This window comes from Cyphellophora attinorum (genome assembly GCF_001299255.1).
Source record: "Cyphellophora attinorum strain CBS 131958 chromosome Unknown Contig13, whole genome shotgun sequence".
Classification (NCBI taxonomy): Eukaryota; Fungi; Ascomycota; class Eurotiomycetes; order Chaetothyriales; family Cyphellophoraceae; genus Cyphellophora; species Cyphellophora attinorum.
This window is the reverse complement of record NW_017253241.1, coordinates 261511-278586: the sequence shown is the minus strand read 5'-3', so window position 1 is coordinate 278586 and position 17076 is coordinate 261511. Positions and strand designations below refer to the sequence as shown.

Here is a 17076-nt window from a genome sequence, read left to right as displayed (position 1 = left end):
AAGACGTTGGAGCAGGGACGTGACTTATAGTAAAGCGTGCGTGATTGCTAAATGGGATGGATTGACAAGGAACAATCAGCATGGAAGCACCCAGGTTTTTCTGTGCAGATTTCAGCAAACAGATTTTCTGGCAATGGGAGCAGAGCAAGCTCTGAATGCGGCATGGAAGGTGCGAACGTATTGACGGCATTTTGTGGTGCATTCAATCATTTGGCCAGATTGAGTGCTCTATCAAGGAAGCTGCTATTTAGAAATTCACTGACGTCTGATAGCATGCAACTGTTGTAGCTGAGGAGGCCGATTGCCGGAAATTTCTCGAATGGAAAGAGCAGGTACAAGATCGGGGATGTCAAGCAGGAGCCCATGCTCATCAATATCGGTTGCCACAATGCAGAGCAATTTTTGAAGAATTGTCCATTCAACTGAATTACCTACAGAAGCAGCGCTATGTCGAAGCCAGGCGGGCTTCGGGTATCAAGAATGCCCAGGTTAAGTATGCAGCGACAAGTCCAAGTGCGTTACAAACCAGCCAGTAGCGCTCACACATGCCAAACCCTTCATCAATCGTCAGTCATCAGGACAACCATCACAATTGATCTCATACCGCTCAACTGCTATGTCAGTCCCTCGTGTTGTACGCCGTCATATCTCATCTCGAATGGTGCCTCGTGTGCTTGCTCCATGAATCAGACCAACCCCAGACGCCCTGTAAACTTCAGCTATCATTAGCCTCTGCCCTGGGTGCAACCACAGGCGACGACAGAGAATTCTTCTTCGACTTGACCTTCTTGCCCTTTTTGCCCTTCTTTGCCGACGCGGCCCAAACATCGTTCGGATCAGCTTCTTCGATCGCCGCAGGCGTGATCGGTGGCGTATCATCCGTCGCGGCATCGGTCTTGGACGGTGTGGCCTGTGATATTCTGCGGTCGAAAGACGTGTCGGCTGATCGGGGAGTCTTCACAAGATCGTCCAAATCTAGCTCGGTTTTCTTGCGCCAGGCTCTCAGCTCGGCCAATTCAGCATCCTTGTTCATCAACTGCGCACGTAGATCTTCAAGCTCTTCGGCAGAGGATTGCGATGCTTGGGACTTGAAGGACTCGTCAACGGACTGCGGTGATCTGACAAGCTCCTCGAGCTCGAGTTCCGTCTTCGCACGCCAGGCTTTCAAGTCAGCAAGCTCAGAGTCCTTCGCTGAGAGCTGTGCGCGAAGCTCTTCGAGTTCCTCGCCGGGAGCCGCGGGATCGGCCGGTTGAGACCTGAGCTCTTGAGCAGCAGCATGTGCAGCGGCAATCTCTTGCTCCAGAGACGCGATAGTGGCAGCAGATTCTTTCGCCTTTGTCGCGGCCTCCTGCTCGAAGGTAGATTGAGCCAAGCCCAGAGCCTTGATCTTGTTGTGCAGGTCGATGTTTGACGCTTTTGCGCTTTGGATGTCGTCGTTGAGCTTGGCGTTCTCCGTGTTGAGGGAGGCTTTTGCGTCACTTATAGCTGACAGCTGCTCGCCCATGGCAGATCCATTTCGCTCAGCTTGCATAAGCTTCTCCTGTAATTCTCTCAAGCTCGAATGAGCAGCTTCTTTTGCCGCTTCGGCCTCGACGAGCTCCTCTTTCATCGCGGCTAGGTTGCTGCCTTGAGCCTGGGCACCCCTGAGCTGCTCAACGAGAGTCGCTCGCTCTTCGTCTGCCATTGTCTGACTATGCTGCAATTCTACGCTTGCAGCATTGGCAGCAGCAATCTTCTTGGCCAAGTCAGCGTTCTCTGTACGTAGATCTGCGAACTTGGAGTCGGTGGCTTCAGAGGCCGCCCTAGCAGCTTCCAGTTCCATTGCCTGCTGTTTGAATGAAGTTTCCAGATCGACGAGCTTGCCAGCAGACGCCTCAAGCTCCGTCAACTTGTTACGCAGCGCGGCATTGTCCTTATTCAAAGCTTCACGGGCTGCTCTCTCCTCGTGAAGGGCTTTGGTGTCCCCAATAGCTGCCTCAAGCTCCTTCGTGAGCGTCTCAGAACGCAGCTCGGCTTGTTGCAGTAATTGCTGCGTGGTCGCGTGCGTCGAAGCTGCCTCGAGCAACTTCACAATCTGCTCTTCCTGGCTACTGGACAGAGCCTTGAACGATTCCACCTCGGCTCTGAGCTCTGCTGCCTCACCTTTCATCTGCTGCAGTCGAGTAGCAACGGCTCGTGATTCGACCAGCTGCGATCTGTGCTCTTCGATTTCCTGTTGAGCGCTAGCGAGCTCAGCGTCGGTCTTCGACTTTTGCAGAACGAAATCTTCCTGCCCAGCTGTCGCTGCCACAAGATTGCTCTCCAATTTGGCCAACTGGTCGCGATGAGAGTTGACTTGTGACTCCATTTGTTGCTTGAGCAGATTCAGGGACATCTTTGAGTCAGCCGCGGATCTCGCGGACTCTCTCGTGAGCTGGTCATATCGCTCTGCGTGACTCTGTCCCTTCGACTGCGCAGATTGCAGACCAGACTCGGCTTCCTTCAATTGCTGCGTAAGCAAAGCAACCTTGCAGTCGTAGTCGGCTACAATCGTGGACTGGTTCTGCTGAGCCTGCGAGATGGCAGCGTCAGAGGAGGACTGCAGGCTCTGGAGCGCCTGAGTGGCTTCCTTAAGTCCATCTTTTGCTTTCTCCAGATCATTTGACAGCGAATCTTTTTCGGTCCGTAAAGCCACCATGTCTTCTTCAGAGGCCGCCTTGGCGGAGCGGGCATTCTCTAACTCTTGCGTAAGGATGGCCACACGAGCTTTGTACTTGTGCTCGAACGCGTCTTTGGCTGCCTTGTTCTCTGCATCAGCAGCCGCGCGCTCTCCCTCTCGAGCTGTTCGTATTTGTTCTAGGACGATGTTGACCATATTCTCTTCGATCTTGGCCTTTTGATCACGCAAAACTTCCTCCTTACGTGCATACTCCTGTTCGAGTGACCGCATGCGCTCTTCCAGATTCGCGATGTCGGCATCTTGAGAGATCGCCAGTTCTCTAGCTTCGACGGCATCGGCCCTGGACTGTCGCAATTGTCGTTCGAGATACTCAATCCTGGTGGCAGGCGACCGTGGATGCTCTGCGGACACCTTCTCCTGCCTCTGTGTCGTCGCGACCACCTCACGCTTGTCTTGGGGGTTTGCGCCAGTAGTTGTGCCAGGTGACCGTTCACGCTTGAAGACATATGTATAAGCCCTTCGCATACTCACCGACCTCTTTGGAGGCATGTTGGTTTGTTGCGACTGGGACATGCGTCGAAGACGACGCGCAGAGGCCATGAGAGAGACCGCCAATAAGTGCTTGAGCGCCCTCAGGGACGATTCCAGATGCGTTTCAAGTGTGGAGAAGCGATGACAACTTTTTGAGATTGACCTGGTCAAAGCGCTTGATCAATCAATCTATATTGTAAGCAAGTGACCTGACAACGGGAATCTCATAGACAACGCGAGCGTGCATTATAAGGACTTGTCTGGAGGGTTCAGCATGCAAAATCGTTTTGGGCCGCAACAATGGCGGTCAACCTCAGTGGATAGTCACCGGAGCATCAAAGACCTCTGAGCAATCGGTGAGTCCAAAGCAATGGTCCGATAGGACGCTTCATATCCAGGATGATCGCAGCAAGGTCCTCTGGATCGAGTTGAGACCGCCTGCGCAGTTTTCAGAAGTTATATGACTGACATCCTGGGTACAACATGAGCCAAAAGTTGCTCGAGGTCGAAATGCAGAGCCGTTGGAACTGACATCTGCCATTGCCATCCGCGAGCCGCTCCGGAACTCAAATCTTCCTCTTGCGCACACTTCAGTACGAAGGACTACGGTCGATCCTAAGACACACAAGTACTTTCTGGCTCTGCTCCAAACGCGTGGTAGCTGGTGAACTCTCAGAAACTCAACCTGCGAGTATCGAACCATCATCGTCTATCGACGGGCCGATGCGTCGTCCTTACAGGCTTCTCGATCTTCCTACGTGTCTCTCGAATCTCGATCCAGTTCCGGGAAAACGTAACTCCCAATTTAGATGCTGTCCATGATCATTGGCAGCTCCCGACTACAAATCGATGTTGCGACTTACTCTTAGATGGTCATAGGATTGTTCTCAGACCGGCAAGTGTACGTCTGTGGTGTCTGCTAGAAATGTCCGGAAGTCAGGAACACAATCTGTTCTACGTTGCATGATACATATGTCTATTCGAGAATCGCAAGTCTCAACCGTGTGCCGCACTCAGAGCCATATCACGTTATATGTCCCGGTCGGAATTGACCTCTTCCACGCACCTTCCCTCTGTCGACGTCAAATCACATCAACCACGTGCCTGCCTCCTATGTCCCGGTTCCGACTTCTTCAGGAATTTCCTTCCGTCGGATGATTCAGGCAAGCATACGTGGATGCTTCCGACTTTTTTCACATTCCAACCAAAAGCTTCTGGCTCGGGCCAGACCCTGCAGGGTTGATCACTTCACCGAAGCTCTGGAATCGACGCCATCCCACATTCCTCCTGCTCGTTGGTCTTCACTTATCAGCGGGCCCGTGACGTAAAGCCATGCGAGAACCAGGATAGGGTTCAAAATACGGCGAAATCGTTGACTGACGACGCGGTCGAAAACGGAGACCTGGAACGCCACGGCAGCGCCTTGCAGTATGAAGAACAGCAATTCGTTGAGTGGCTGGGTCTTTCCTGGGAGCATGCATGAGCCACAGAAATGGATGAATCCAGAAAGCAAGAAGCTCCAGAACACTCGGCCAACCCGGAAAAGGGCCTTAAATTTCGGATTCGTTGAGCGCGGGAAGACCAGATCTGAGACCGACTGGAATCCAAATTTGAAGTAGTTGTGCCAGGTCGCGCCCCACAGGCCTTTTCACTATCAGCGAGCTCTCGGTCAACATATGCGGATACTCACCGGCAAGGCCGTACTCAATCACTGCGCCAATGGGACCCCATGGACTTGGGTTGAACTCCCAGCTTCTGTACGCGGCTGACGGTGCCAGCCACTGGCCGATTTCACCGATCGTCATCCAGCATGAATGACAGAAATTGATGAAGGGAACACTGGCGATGATCCAGGTCGCTACATGCAATGCCCGTAGAAGCTGCGGCGAGTGGACTTTCGTCTCAAGCAAGGCGATGTCCAATTGACGCCAGTCAGTGTGAGGTAGTCCACAGCAGTCTTCAGAATCGCTGGAAGAACGCCTACTGCTGGCTTGTGCTTGCGAGATTTCTTCTGCGGCTGCTGCTGCTTGGGTTCCTGACCGGCTTGGGCTGCGAGGGTCAATACTGTGGTCGATTGTCTTAGATGCGGCACTCACGCTTCTCGAGAACCCATCCAACACGCCGGAAACTGATCAGAAGATCCAATGTCCACGCCAGTCGAGCTAGTGAGACTTGCTGAGGGAAGCCCTGCCAGACAACGTCCTCCCGGGAGTACTCTTCTGGCGCTCTTGGCGCCTTGTGCCATCGGAGGCGGGCAAATTCAGCTGGTGGGTTGAATCGAAGCAACAAGACTGAGGCCCATATCACGATCCAGCATTCGAGCAGTCCGGTCATGAAGGCGACGGACGGGTCATCGATCTTCAAGGCAGATATGACGCTGGCGGAGGCTGCTGCTACGGCTGCCAGCGTTGATGTCCTGGTCAAGCTGTTCGCATAAAATACTCCCGGAAAATTCAGGGCTGTGAGCAGTATCGCTGGCGGCGTCAGCGCCCATGTTGCTGCCACAATAGTGTCTCCGTTGATGCTGTCCATGTTGCCTGCCTCTTCGATGTACTTCTGCTCGTGCTGCAGAATCAAAAGAGGGCTATGTTGCAATGAGCGTTACGTCCTCTTTAGCCGCTCGGCTTAAATTTGTTGCCGGCTTTGTTCTGAACGAGCATGATAAGGGATGGCAGCCCAGAATTACGTCGTCCTTCCACTACAACCCTGCGTTAATCGACGAACTCTTTGTCTGTGAGCCACCAATGGTGCAGCATTGCATAGCAGATTCAGCGCCAGTCATGTGGTTGCATGTTGGGTCGGGTTGTGTCATTCCAATAGAGTTCTGCATGCCAGGCCCTCCCGGCTGCTCGGTACGAACCATTGGACAATGCTTTCAAGGAGCCAAGGCCTTTGACAACTGTCATTCGCCCAGACTCCACCAGGATGCATGATGAGCTGGCTAGTTTGAGCCGACCGGCTGCGCATGGAATAACGACTTCCTTCGTCCAGGGCAATTCGCCCGGCAGGCTCGAATGGTCACAAAGCATCCTCGGCATACTCTCAGGATCGTCCTGTCACAGCGTATCTTGAAATCCAATTCTTCAGATGCACATCCACAGGGGTTCGTCGCCACCTACGTCGCCCAGAGTACTACGATGCAATACTGCGCGCGCTACTCCGGCTTCCACATTCCTGTCCTGCCGCCGCAGGCGAATGTTAGTGTCCACGATGAGTGGAAGGAAAGTCTATTCTCCATTCTCGGACCACGAACAGCATTATGGACGATGGGTCTCTTTGGGCCAGATTGACATTGGCGTGGCCGTACGTGATAGCAATGTCACTCGATATGGAGACTTGCCGTAGCGCAACGGCGATATCAACACCCATGCCACGCAGTGCGCGATATGCCCTCATATTCGCGTACAGCAAGTCCCGGCGGTACTTACAGAGCCGCTCGCCACATTCTCTCTCATGTTCTTCTTGAAAGCAACTCAACATAGATCGAGATGAAGGCCGGTCCATTAGTGCCGCTCGGGCTGCTGCTCGCTGTTCAGTATTTTGGTTTTGCTATACTGGTTTCTACACACAGAGAAAAGTTATACTTCCCGGGCGTACGGATAGTCGCACTGCACGTCTTCCTGCTTTTTGACGTTGCCGGATATATTCTCTGGCGTGCATTGATTCGCCCACAGTTCAGCGCTCTTAGGGACCTCCCCAAACCACGAGTATGTTACACAAACCTGCAGGCACGCATCGGACTAACGTTTTCTAGACACGAGGTGGCTTTCTAACCGGCCATGTTGGTGCCGTTTTCAGCAACCCTCTGGGTCGCCAGGTCGCTGAATGGATCAATACCATTCCCAACCAGGGCATGCTGTGGTTCCGAGGGATGATGGGTGCTGAGTATCTCATCGCTGCTGGGGCAGACAGTCTTCGGGACGTCTTATTCGCTCAAGCATACGATTTTGAGAAGACCAGCGCCTTCCGTCGCTATACCAAGCGATTTATAGCAGCTGGGCTTGTGGTGCAGGAGGGAGAGATCCACAAAGCCAACCGCAGGGCAATCAGTCCTGTCTTCCAGCCTCGTGCTGTTGATGCACTCAAGCCCATGCTCACTCGAAAATCAGAGCAGTCTATTCAAGCTTTGCTCAGGCGATGCAATCAGGCAGCTGGGGTCTATTCTCCGCCCCAACACGATGGAACGGCGGTCCTCGACATCTGCGATTGGGCGACTCGCTTCGCGCTAGACGTGGCCTGTCTCGTCGGCTTCGGAGAAGACTTCAGATTGGCTGAAACATCGGAGATGAAACCTGTACTGCATGCGTACATGACCATCTTCACCGGATCCAAGGCCAAGATGAGCCAATACGCGTGGCACAACACTGCTCCACCTTGGCTAGTTAACGCGTTTCCGCACAAGCTCGATGCGGACATGGACGAAGCGTCCAGAGTCATCCACCATCTTGGTGATGAGGCTGTACGAAAACGTCTCGAACTAATCCAACGTGGCGAGAAGCCGCCACCAGACTTCTTGACGGAAGTCATCCAGTGTGGCAAGTTCACTCCCTCTCAGTGTCGCGATGAAGTATTGATTCTGCTGGCTGCAGCGTAAGTGCTCTTCCCTGTCCATTGCCCCACGCCATCATGCAGGTACCATACTGTTCAAGCGAGCTGTCAGAACTGACTTGACCAATCACACAGGCACGAATCAACGGCCGCGTTAATAGCAATGACCATATGGCGACTCACACAGTCTCCCGAGCTGCAAGATCAGCTCCGCAACGAACTCAAGCATTTTGGTATGCAAGCCGGCATCGCTGACATGAGCGAGTCTGCCTACGAGCAGATGACATTGATCAACGCCATCCTCAACGAGATGATGAGACTAGAGCCCCCTCTACCCATCACGCTCCGCAAAGCCGTCCGGAACACAACCGTTGCTGGCCACGTCGTGAAGGCAGGCACTTATGTCGTCATCTCGCCGTATGCCATGGGTCGCTCGGTCGACATTTGGGGATCTTCAGCGCTGCAATTCAACCCTCACAGATGGATTGATCCTCCGACGGAGGAGAAGCCAGGACCGTCGCCATATGGCACACTCAACGAGCATGGTGGCGCATCCAACCACTACGGTATGCTGACCTTCTTGAAAGGTCCCAAGGGCTGCACTGGCGAGCGATTTGCCAAGGCTGAGCTAAGACGTATCATTGCCGCACTTGTCGCAAACTTCGAGTGGACGATTGAGCAAGATCATGTCCCCGAACAGGTCGGCATCGTGGTCGTCAAGCCTGAAAATGGCATCCAAGTCAGGTGCCGGCCGCTACCTCGTGCGAATGGGCTTGATCAGGGCGCCAGCTTGGAGGAGAAGTCCAGCTTGATCTAGGCTACCGGGTGTCTCCCTTTTCGATCAGGAAGTTGGTCTCTTACATGGCTTTTTGTATTGAGACTGTTGAAGTTGCAATGGAGTAGATCTACTCACGGTGGGATATTGCTGTTGATTTAGATGTATAGAAGCGACGTCAGAGACTGATAGATAGCGTTGGGGTTGCGGATTAGGATGCTGGTGTTGGGGCGTTGAGGAGCACATCACTACCACCAGATCCCCATCGACGACAATTATGACTTACAGTATACCTTCACCGGTTTGACATTGTCTCCGTGTCCCACGTGGTGCAGAAGAGGCGGTGACGTGTCGATCTTACCCGCTCGCCTCGACATACTCCTTTCGCTGCTTGTACCATGATCACTTTGGCATGTGACGTCCTCCGTCCATGCGATACAACGCGATTGGAGCGCACAACTCTTGTAGAGGGTGGGTTGAAGTGCAGTCGAACACAAGGGTGACAATATCCCAACAGGGTACCGGTCCCAGCACATGTCATGGGTAGCTTTCGAACCGTGAACAAGTATATTCCCAGGGTTTTGCTGCATTGGGGATTGTCGTCGCGATTATTAGACCGGTCGAACCTGGACTGCTTCTCTGGGCCAGAGACATGATCAGAACCGTGGCAGAGGGTCATCTTGTGTCCGATTCCACCTGCAGTGCTGGAGTAGATGGCAGCAGGTAGATCTTGTCATCCGGCGTCAGATTGAACTTTTTTTCAGTCATCCGGCTTGAGGTACGGACAACCTTGGTTCTGTCAACCGGCGACAGATACCAACCTGGTGCCCAGGTGATCGCACTTGCCAAATCTGTGGACGATACTTGTCATCCGGCTTGCGACAAGTCCTTGCCTTGATATCTTCTACCTAGGTATTCATCTATCTAACTGCCACACCTATCGCGACTACTGTACAAAAGTACTCCTACGCCAGCTTCGGCAGATGAAACTTGGCCGCAACGAATTCCGTGACCACTGTGGCCCGGCAGGCATGCCCCGCCGAGCAATTCCCCTGTAAACGACTAGCATGACCGCAATCAGCCTGTCCGTCGAGGGTTCCTAAGGGCCCCCTGGACCTCCTGTCTGACCTAATGCTACCATTGCGGTAGCCACGAACCCCCAGAGTCTCCGGCTAATGCTCTTGACAAACAGACATAGCCTCCTTCAAACACTGAACTGACATCTCGCTCCCACTACGTCTATCGCTTGAATCCACCGTTAGGCTCCAACATCAACACCAACACGCTCATGAACGCCAGCGCGACTTCACAGAGAGCCGCAAGTCGCCAAGTAGGTCCATTGCCGGAGAAGATGAAGGCCGTAAGGAGTCGTAGGATGATGCTGCCTTGCTGGAACCCACGATTGAGCTGGTAGACGGACTGGATGTAGAAGCCTCCGAGGCACAGGGTGATGACGCTGGTCTCTTGTCAGTCCATGCGGAAAAATGGAAGGATACTATCATGACGATTGAGACGCATGGAGAGGCGAGTGCGTACCCAAATGCTCTCACTACATCCGGACTGGCATCAAGCGGATTAGGTGCGCCAGGGTAGGACATGGTTTGTGGCAACATGAACATGAGAGCTCCAAAGCCGGCATGGATGAGACCCTGAGCGGCGAAGATGCAGTCGACTAGGACTGGGTAGAAAGGGTCGGTACCGGGCGGCTTGTTGTTGGTGACTGGCTTTCTGGTTGCCATGTCGAGTTGCGCAGTGAGCTCAGGGGTTAACTCGTCAGACGCCTCTTCCCTCTGCGTCGGTGTGAGATCAGTAGTTGCGGATGAACGGAGTTGTCTGCAATATGCCCAAGTAGTGAGGCTGGTACGCTTCTGGCGGCCTCTGAAGTTTTTGTAGACACTGCGATGGTAGTACGGGAAAGGACAAGCTTGAAAATCCGCTGTTCCTGTATCTGTTGATGGCCTTATCGGGAAAACCAATAATCCGGCCTGGACATACGAGAGGAGCCTTGAGGGCGGAAAGGGCGACCGCACAACCCGTCGCCACGTCCCACGATACGCGTAAATGCGTAATCGTTGCTAATGTTGAACCACAACACAACATGCGGCGTATTTGCTGCTCGAACATGGCTGACCTACCTCGAACGGTGATGAAACTCACAGTCTCTGCCTGGTGGCCTTGGCGACAATAAAATGACTAGTCAAACGGCCACAATGCTGCTCTGGTCACCTGCGTAGTGCCCTATAGGCCAAGAATTGGGAGTGATGTACTCGGCCTCTTTTACCTTGAGCCCGCAGTGTGGCTCGTATCTGAGTTGCCGGTCTCCGGGTTGTGCAACGCAGAGTTACTGGCCACCTGAAGAACGCAACCGACCAAGACATTGTCATTCGTCCAGTATGTCTTCATCCCAGTGAGTCCGGAGGTCCCCGATATTTGCATCTTCGACAGACTGTTCATAGTGGCTAAGAGACAGGCCATATAACCCTACATACGAGGTCAAACTGAAGTGCGTCAATCGCTTCATTCATCAGGTCGCGCCTCACTAGCACATCGCATGCTGCTTGACGGTTTTGAACAAGTTCTCAAGGCCGTGATCCAACGTCAGAAGTACAAAGTTTTGGTTTCAGTGTGTCTGGTTGCGACTACGACCTACGTCGTTAATCGATCTGCAGGGCTCAGCCTTTATAACCTGATACAGTCGCTCATTCCAGCACGCCGATGGCTACTAGGCTCTGCAGATGGCTGCAGTCGGGCAGCAGCCTGCCGGGAAGTCCGTTGCTTGGGACAAGCGATGTTGGTCCAAGGAGGCTGAGCAGGCGACTAGCTTCGCCCAAAAGCAACTAAAGGATTAGCACCGACTGGACCACTGGAGACTTTGGGCAGCAAGTATTGCATACGGCCGCTCGAGAATGAGCAAAGGCAGGCGTCTGAGGTCGATGGATACTCCGGAGTCATTGTGACGGAACCTTGGATTGGGATCTAGCTGGCGGCCCGTCGTTCCATGACAGCGGCTGGGCAGGCGTCTGGCCATCAAGTCAAGTAATGCCCACATGGTAGTCGCGCTTGCCTGTCGAAAGCGTGGCGTCGATCTCACCCCACGTGTCTTCCCAAATGCTGCTCTAGTCGATATTTGACACCTTTCACAAGGATGTTTTGGACCTAGAATCGGTCTCCCGTCCCTATTTCTGGACTTTGAAGGAAGTCCCACGCTCTAGCTGCATAACACGCGTTTCAGAACGCGACCCGCTGTTGACATTGCGCATTGGACGCCTCGGTTCTTGAGGTTGATGGTGGGCATGCTTCAGGCCATGTCGTACTGGCGCAATGTACGCAAGTCGCTCACCGCCTCAATCAACGTCGAATGTTCGGATGCCCTGTCTATTAAGGGGTAAGAAACGACAATCTACCACTGACCGGTCAGACAATGCGTAGAGGCTATGGTGTCCAAGTCCACAATCTAGCCACTCTAGCACAGATGTCCGTTAGAAGGACTCGGAACACGCTGCGCGAGTGAGCGCGTGGGACAATTTGATCTACACCGCATTGAGCCGGGCTGTTAGTAGGACCAGGGGGACCTGGAACCTTGGGATGCTAGTTAGCTTTGAGCCTCCTGATCCGACACGAGGGGGATTCTGGTTCGGTGTCGCCAATGCTGTGACTTGATTCTTGACCGCTCGTTAGGAAACAGCAGCTTCACTTTGTACCCAACATCTGCTCTCCTGGGGAGATGCTCGGTGGCTGGCGTGTATAAGTAGATGTAGTGCTTTCAATCTGAAGAAACCTTCCCTCTTGATTAGCATCGCCCTGATCCAAGCTTGCATACGTCAAAGCAGTCACTGCAGAAAGTCGCCTAACCTCAATTCAGCCGCAGAGTCGATCCACGCCTAGATTTACCCATCGCTTGCCCGCTGTCACTGCAGGATGTCGTCAACTGCGCCTATCAGCCCCAACCAACTCCTTAGCGAGGATGTGCCAGTCTTTCTTTCTGGCGGACGCAAGCGACAGGGCATCAGTCGCATGAGCGCCTGCATGCACATATGGATCTGTTATTGTCAGTACTTGAGCGTGGTCCATCAGCAATTCCCGACGGCGTCCTTGAGCGGACGCCCGTGAACCCCAACTTGTGTGAGTGCTATGCCATATCGATGCTTGTACACCATGGCTGAATCATTTGGCGAGCAGTAGGCGTCGGTGCTCAATTTGAGGAGCACCAACTCAACGGTCGCAACTACTCACAGGAGCTCGTCATGGATTAGCGCTCCCTGCCAATAGCACTCTGCCACTAAGCGCCAATCCGCGTTCAGCTTCACGGGCGTATCACAATCTTGATCGAATGGGCCAAAGTGACAGCTTTTACCTGACGATGGTCATCTTGTCATCTGCGAGAATGAATTCACGACGACAGTGCAGGAAGATGTCTGCGTCACGTTGGAAAAGAGCTGGAGCTATTCTTCCTAGTGTGAACGGGCAGCGGAATCGACTTCCGGGGCTCCATAAACATCCCCAAACCCTGCATGGACCGCCCGTGAAGGTCTTGATGTTGACATGCCACACGTACTTTTTGCAGATTGAAATTGTCGATTGTAGTATCATGGTTCGCAGATTGGAAAGTTGCGAGCTTTTTCCTTTAGGAAAGGCTCATGGGTATATTATTGTGAGACGTAACAACAGAATCGATAGCAATGCAGCGCAATTGCAAAAATCATGACGTCGTATGAAATCGCAAAAGAGACCATCATTTCGCATGGTGCAACCTCCGAAGCACATGAACTATTTCAAGAGGCTCGTCCAAGCCATCCTCACTTTGTCTGATTGCTCGATACGCCACTGTTGTTCGCACCCTCAGAGGCAACGCCGCTGGCTGCCATGTGGGATTCGTCTTTTGGCTGAGAGACAACCGCTGGACGACGTTGATGGGTTCGAGAGGTTGATTCGACGATGGGTGCGCTATGATGTGTACCAACTTTGCCTAGACCGAAGATCTTCTCAATGACTTCTGCAGGAGCCTGAGTGAAGCGGCTGATGTTGTCGTTTGCGTTGAACACGCCTTGCTGCTCATTGAACCTATCAAGGTTCTTACTGTTGAGATCTGGTAGGCGTACGCGATGTGTGTTCGCTACAGCATTGATGCCTGGATTTGAGCTGACACGACTGTGTCAATCACTATAGATGAACGATTCGTACAAGGCCTGGTACGACATACCTGGTGCTTCTGTTAGGGTTGTATGTGTTCCCACCCTGGGACGTCACTCGTGACATGTCGGGCGATACAACGTATATGACAGCTGTCTTTGAACTCTGAGAAGTTCTTGATATACTCACCTCAGTCGCTGGTGCCAGAGACTGCCAGTAGCATCGTTGGGTATCTTTGCGCCTTTATACACCTTTTGTGTTCGATTCGACAGCATCAGCAGCAGGTGTCCTGAAACGGATGGTTACGCAGAGGGCAATAGGAATGAGAGCAGAGTCCGTGCGGGTTGACAGCCCATGGAAATCTTCAATCACGAGCAACGCGTGGTTGACAGCCTTTCAGCGGTTGAGTGCATACCGGGTTGATCTCTGTCGCCTTTGATCGCTGCAATCTTGACGTTGAGGGGAGTCAGATGGAGCCTGAAACAACCCCGTCATATGTCATGTCAAAGGATACTTGCATACAGACTTTGAATCTGCGTTTGCGAGAAGTGATCAATAATGAGGCGACTGGCGACCGACAGTGTCAAGCAGACCACAAGTCAGAGTAGCGTCGCTTCATTGAACCGTCAAAGCTGCCAATGTTACACGCAACAAGAATGACAGGTCGCCGCCAGCGAGCCACGGTTGTTCCAAAGCATCGATGCCAGGCCGAATCGCATTCTGCTCGTATCTTCAAACACCTGGATTGTGGCATCGATGAGAACGTCGAATCGCAAAGCTAGAGTGCCTGTTGTATTTCTCGCCGAATCGTGCCGCAATCTATGATGGCAGTGAGATCGAGGAACACTTCTGTGATGCAGTCGCGGCTCTGTTCGGTACCAGACGGGAACGTACCCTGGGTGCCTGACACGCACGCGCACGCGGGTGGGGGGGCTCACACCTCCGGCCCACTTTTCTCACCGCTTTTTGGAACGCCTTCACCAACCTTCTCCATGTGTTTGTATCCAATGTTGCGCAGATAAACGTGTACTCGCATGTACACAGTACTTGCCCGGGGAGTGCTCCGCTTCGCGGGCCATGCCACGACGTGAAACATCAAAGTCGTCAATGAATTGTATAGTATCTCGCTGACCGTTGTCCACGGCGTGTTGGGACATGGGAACCCTTGACGCCTCACGTCAAGCCGGCAATATTGCTGCTCTTATTCAAGTCTTCGACATTTGCGATGCAAGTCGCCGTCCGCTTCCCCAGCATACGTCGCGGGGATCAGCATGAAGCCTAGGGGATATCAAAATTCCTATTGCTCTGGAGAAGATTCAAGAAAGTGCCTATCTGGGTTTACAACCACGCCCTTCGGTCTACCTGTACCTAGGTATCCACCAAGTATCCGGTGCTAGGCGAAGTCTTGGCCGCCATGGCTCTTTTGTGTCTTCCTTCCTCTCACAGACGTATAGAATCCCATTGTTTTACATTTGAAGACTGTGTGTCGATTACGGGCTCACAGCGTCGGTCGTGTGTCACGAGCTGAGATCATGTCGTCCACAGTCACCTTGACCAGAAGCTCCATCGAGCTACAAGCCCGAAACGACCACGAAGCAACTTCCAACGAGCCTGGTTGGCAGGCAAGCACTCAGCCCACCGATCCTGACAATGTCTTCGAAGCGTCACGAATAGCCGACGCAGCGGTACCCGATGGAGGTTACGGCTGGGTCATTGTCACTGCATCTTCAGTGGTTTGCTTCTGGTTCGTTGGGACCACATACAGCTGGTATGGGCGTGCACTCAAGTCGCAGACTCTTCTCACATTTCGGTAGGGGCGTGATACAGACCGCGCTGTTCAACCAAAAGGTCGCATCCGCTTCCACTCTCGCTTTCGTTGGTTCCCTCGCTATTGCTTGCAATGCAGCCTTCGCTATACCAAACGGTCGACTAACCCGAGCGATCGGTGCACGAAATGTCGCGCTACTCGGAGTGACCTGCCTAGCCTAAGCCAGATCTTGAGCAGCTTCACCCAACACAACATAGGTGGGCTGTTTGTCTGTGCTGGGCTGATGATGGGCTACGGCGTAAGCTGCTGCTACATGGTCGTTTCAGTCTTGACTGCTCAGTACTTCAGTCGCCGTCGAGGCCTCGCGAACGGTCTAGTGTTTGCTGGAGGAGGTGTTGGAGGTGCCATCATAAGTCTGTCCATGAGCGCAATCATTCAGAGACTGGGGATCGGGTGGACATTCCGGCTCGTAAGTGCTGTACAAACATCACGGTTTCCGCATTGCTTTTACCCCTCGCCGATGCAGTCTTCGAAATGCTGATTGGTCCTACAGATTGGCCTTCTGATGCTGATCACAGGCCTTCCAGTTGCCTGGCTGCTGAAAGAACGCGCTCCGATCAGAACTGCCGACTTCATTGACTTGTAAGTGCAGCACTTCAATCCGGTGATGTATCCGACTGACTTATCGAGCTCACTTTTCAAGGACTTCAAATTTCTCATGGTGTTCTTCATTGGAGCCGTGGCTACTTTCCCACTCTGCGTGCCGCCCTTCTTCCTACCACTCTACGCGCAATCACTCGGATACTCGCCCTACACGGGCGCTGCTATGGTCGCAGGCTTCAATGGAGCTTCCGCTATAGGGCGTATTGTGACCGGATTCACGTCTGACAAAGTCGGGGCGCTCAATTCACTCTTTGGGACGCTCTTGTTGAGCGCCTTGAGTATGCTCTGCATATGGCCGGTCTCTTCATCGCTTGGACCACTCATCGTCTTCGTTGTGCTCAATGGCATGGGAAACGGCGGATTCTTCTCAGTATGTCCCCTTTTCGCAAGCCCGAACCAGTGAGCAGTCAGGATATAGTCTGGTGTGAGCGGCAGGGACATTTGTTTCGGACACTCGACCACCCAATCTTGGTCTCCTGGCCGAGGTAGTTCCCATGTCCTTACAGCCTACCTGACTTCCTCCTGACGGCCATAGCTTTGGCTCGGAATCCCCCAGTCTCCCAACTCCCACATCCCTCCGAAGTTCTGGTTCAGGCTGACCAATACCGGCGGTGAACAGGTGATGCCTACGGTTGCGGCGAAGCTATTTGGCAGTGTGCGGGTCTCGGTGGCCATGGGGACGATTGTGAGCTCGTGGACAGGCGGCTACTTGATGGGCGCTCCTATTGCTGGTAAGGTCACTCTGTCAAGCAAGCTTCACTCGGCTGCGAAATTTGCGGCGGACTTCATTCTATTCCAGGCCGTCTTTGCTGACCAGTTCTTGCAGGCTATATATTGGATGCATACGGTGGGGCCAAGTCAGCCGGTTTCAAAGCATACCGGCCAGCGATTTTCTATGCTGGCTCGTTGGCAATGGCATCTGCGCTGCTGACGTTATTCTTGCGCCTCAAGATGTCGAAAAATCCACTTAAGGCCCTCTGACACGACCGAGAAACCGCCTGA

The 17076-nt window shown here is 53.2% G+C and overlaps 6 protein-coding genes across 6 annotated transcripts; 2 read left to right on the top strand and 4 right to left on the bottom strand.

Moving 5' to 3' along the window:
- Positions 1-715: 715 nt before the first annotated feature.
- AB675_11342 (uncharacterized protein) lies at positions 716-3208 on the bottom strand (the record flags this gene model as incomplete). Its single annotated transcript, XM_018140179.1, has 1 exon — positions 716-3208. One exon carries the CDS (start codon positions 3206-3208, stop codon positions 716-718), a length of 2493 nt encoding a protein of 830 aa, XP_017999927.1.
- A 1225-nt stretch (positions 3209-4433) lies between these two features.
- On the bottom strand, positions 4434-5722 carry AB675_11341 (uncharacterized protein; the record flags this gene model as incomplete). Its single annotated transcript, XM_018140178.1, has 4 exons — positions 4434-4834; positions 4881-5070; positions 5118-5239; positions 5287-5722. The coding sequence occupies 4 exons, from the start codon at positions 5720-5722 to the stop codon at positions 4434-4436; spliced, it is 1149 nt and encodes a 382-aa protein (XP_017999891.1).
- Positions 5723-6678: 956 nt separating this feature from the next.
- On the top strand, positions 6679-8555 carry AB675_11340 (Cytochrome 94A1; the record flags this gene model as incomplete). Its single annotated transcript, XM_018140177.1, has 3 exons — positions 6679-6897; positions 6945-7780; positions 7874-8555. The coding sequence occupies 3 exons, from the start codon at positions 6679-6681 to the stop codon at positions 8553-8555; spliced, it is 1737 nt and encodes a 578-aa protein (XP_017999839.1).
- Positions 8556-9752: 1197 nt separating this feature from the next.
- AB675_11339 (uncharacterized protein) lies at positions 9753-10252 on the bottom strand (the record flags this gene model as incomplete). The annotated part of the gene is made up of 2 exons (XM_018140175.1): positions 9753-9969; positions 10050-10252. The coding sequence occupies 2 exons, from the start codon at positions 10250-10252 to the stop codon at positions 9753-9755; spliced, it is 420 nt and encodes a 139-aa protein (XP_017999850.1).
- Positions 10253-13309: 3057 nt separating this feature from the next.
- Positions 13310-13769, bottom strand: AB675_11338 (uncharacterized protein; the record flags this gene model as incomplete). The annotated part of the gene is made up of 2 exons (XM_018140174.1): positions 13310-13661; positions 13714-13769. The coding sequence occupies 2 exons, from the start codon at positions 13767-13769 to the stop codon at positions 13310-13312; spliced, it is 408 nt and encodes a 135-aa protein (XP_017999904.1).
- A 1406-nt stretch (positions 13770-15175) lies between these two features.
- Positions 15176-17055, top strand: AB675_11337 (putative transporter MCH2; the record flags this gene model as incomplete). Its single annotated transcript, XM_018140173.1, has 7 exons — positions 15176-15411; positions 15458-15588; positions 15669-15880; positions 15965-16053; positions 16102-16444; positions 16610-16805; positions 16901-17055. 7 exons carry the CDS (start codon positions 15176-15178, stop codon positions 17053-17055), a joined length of 1362 nt encoding a protein of 453 aa, XP_018000176.1.
- Between the last annotated feature and the right edge of the window lie 21 nt (positions 17056-17076).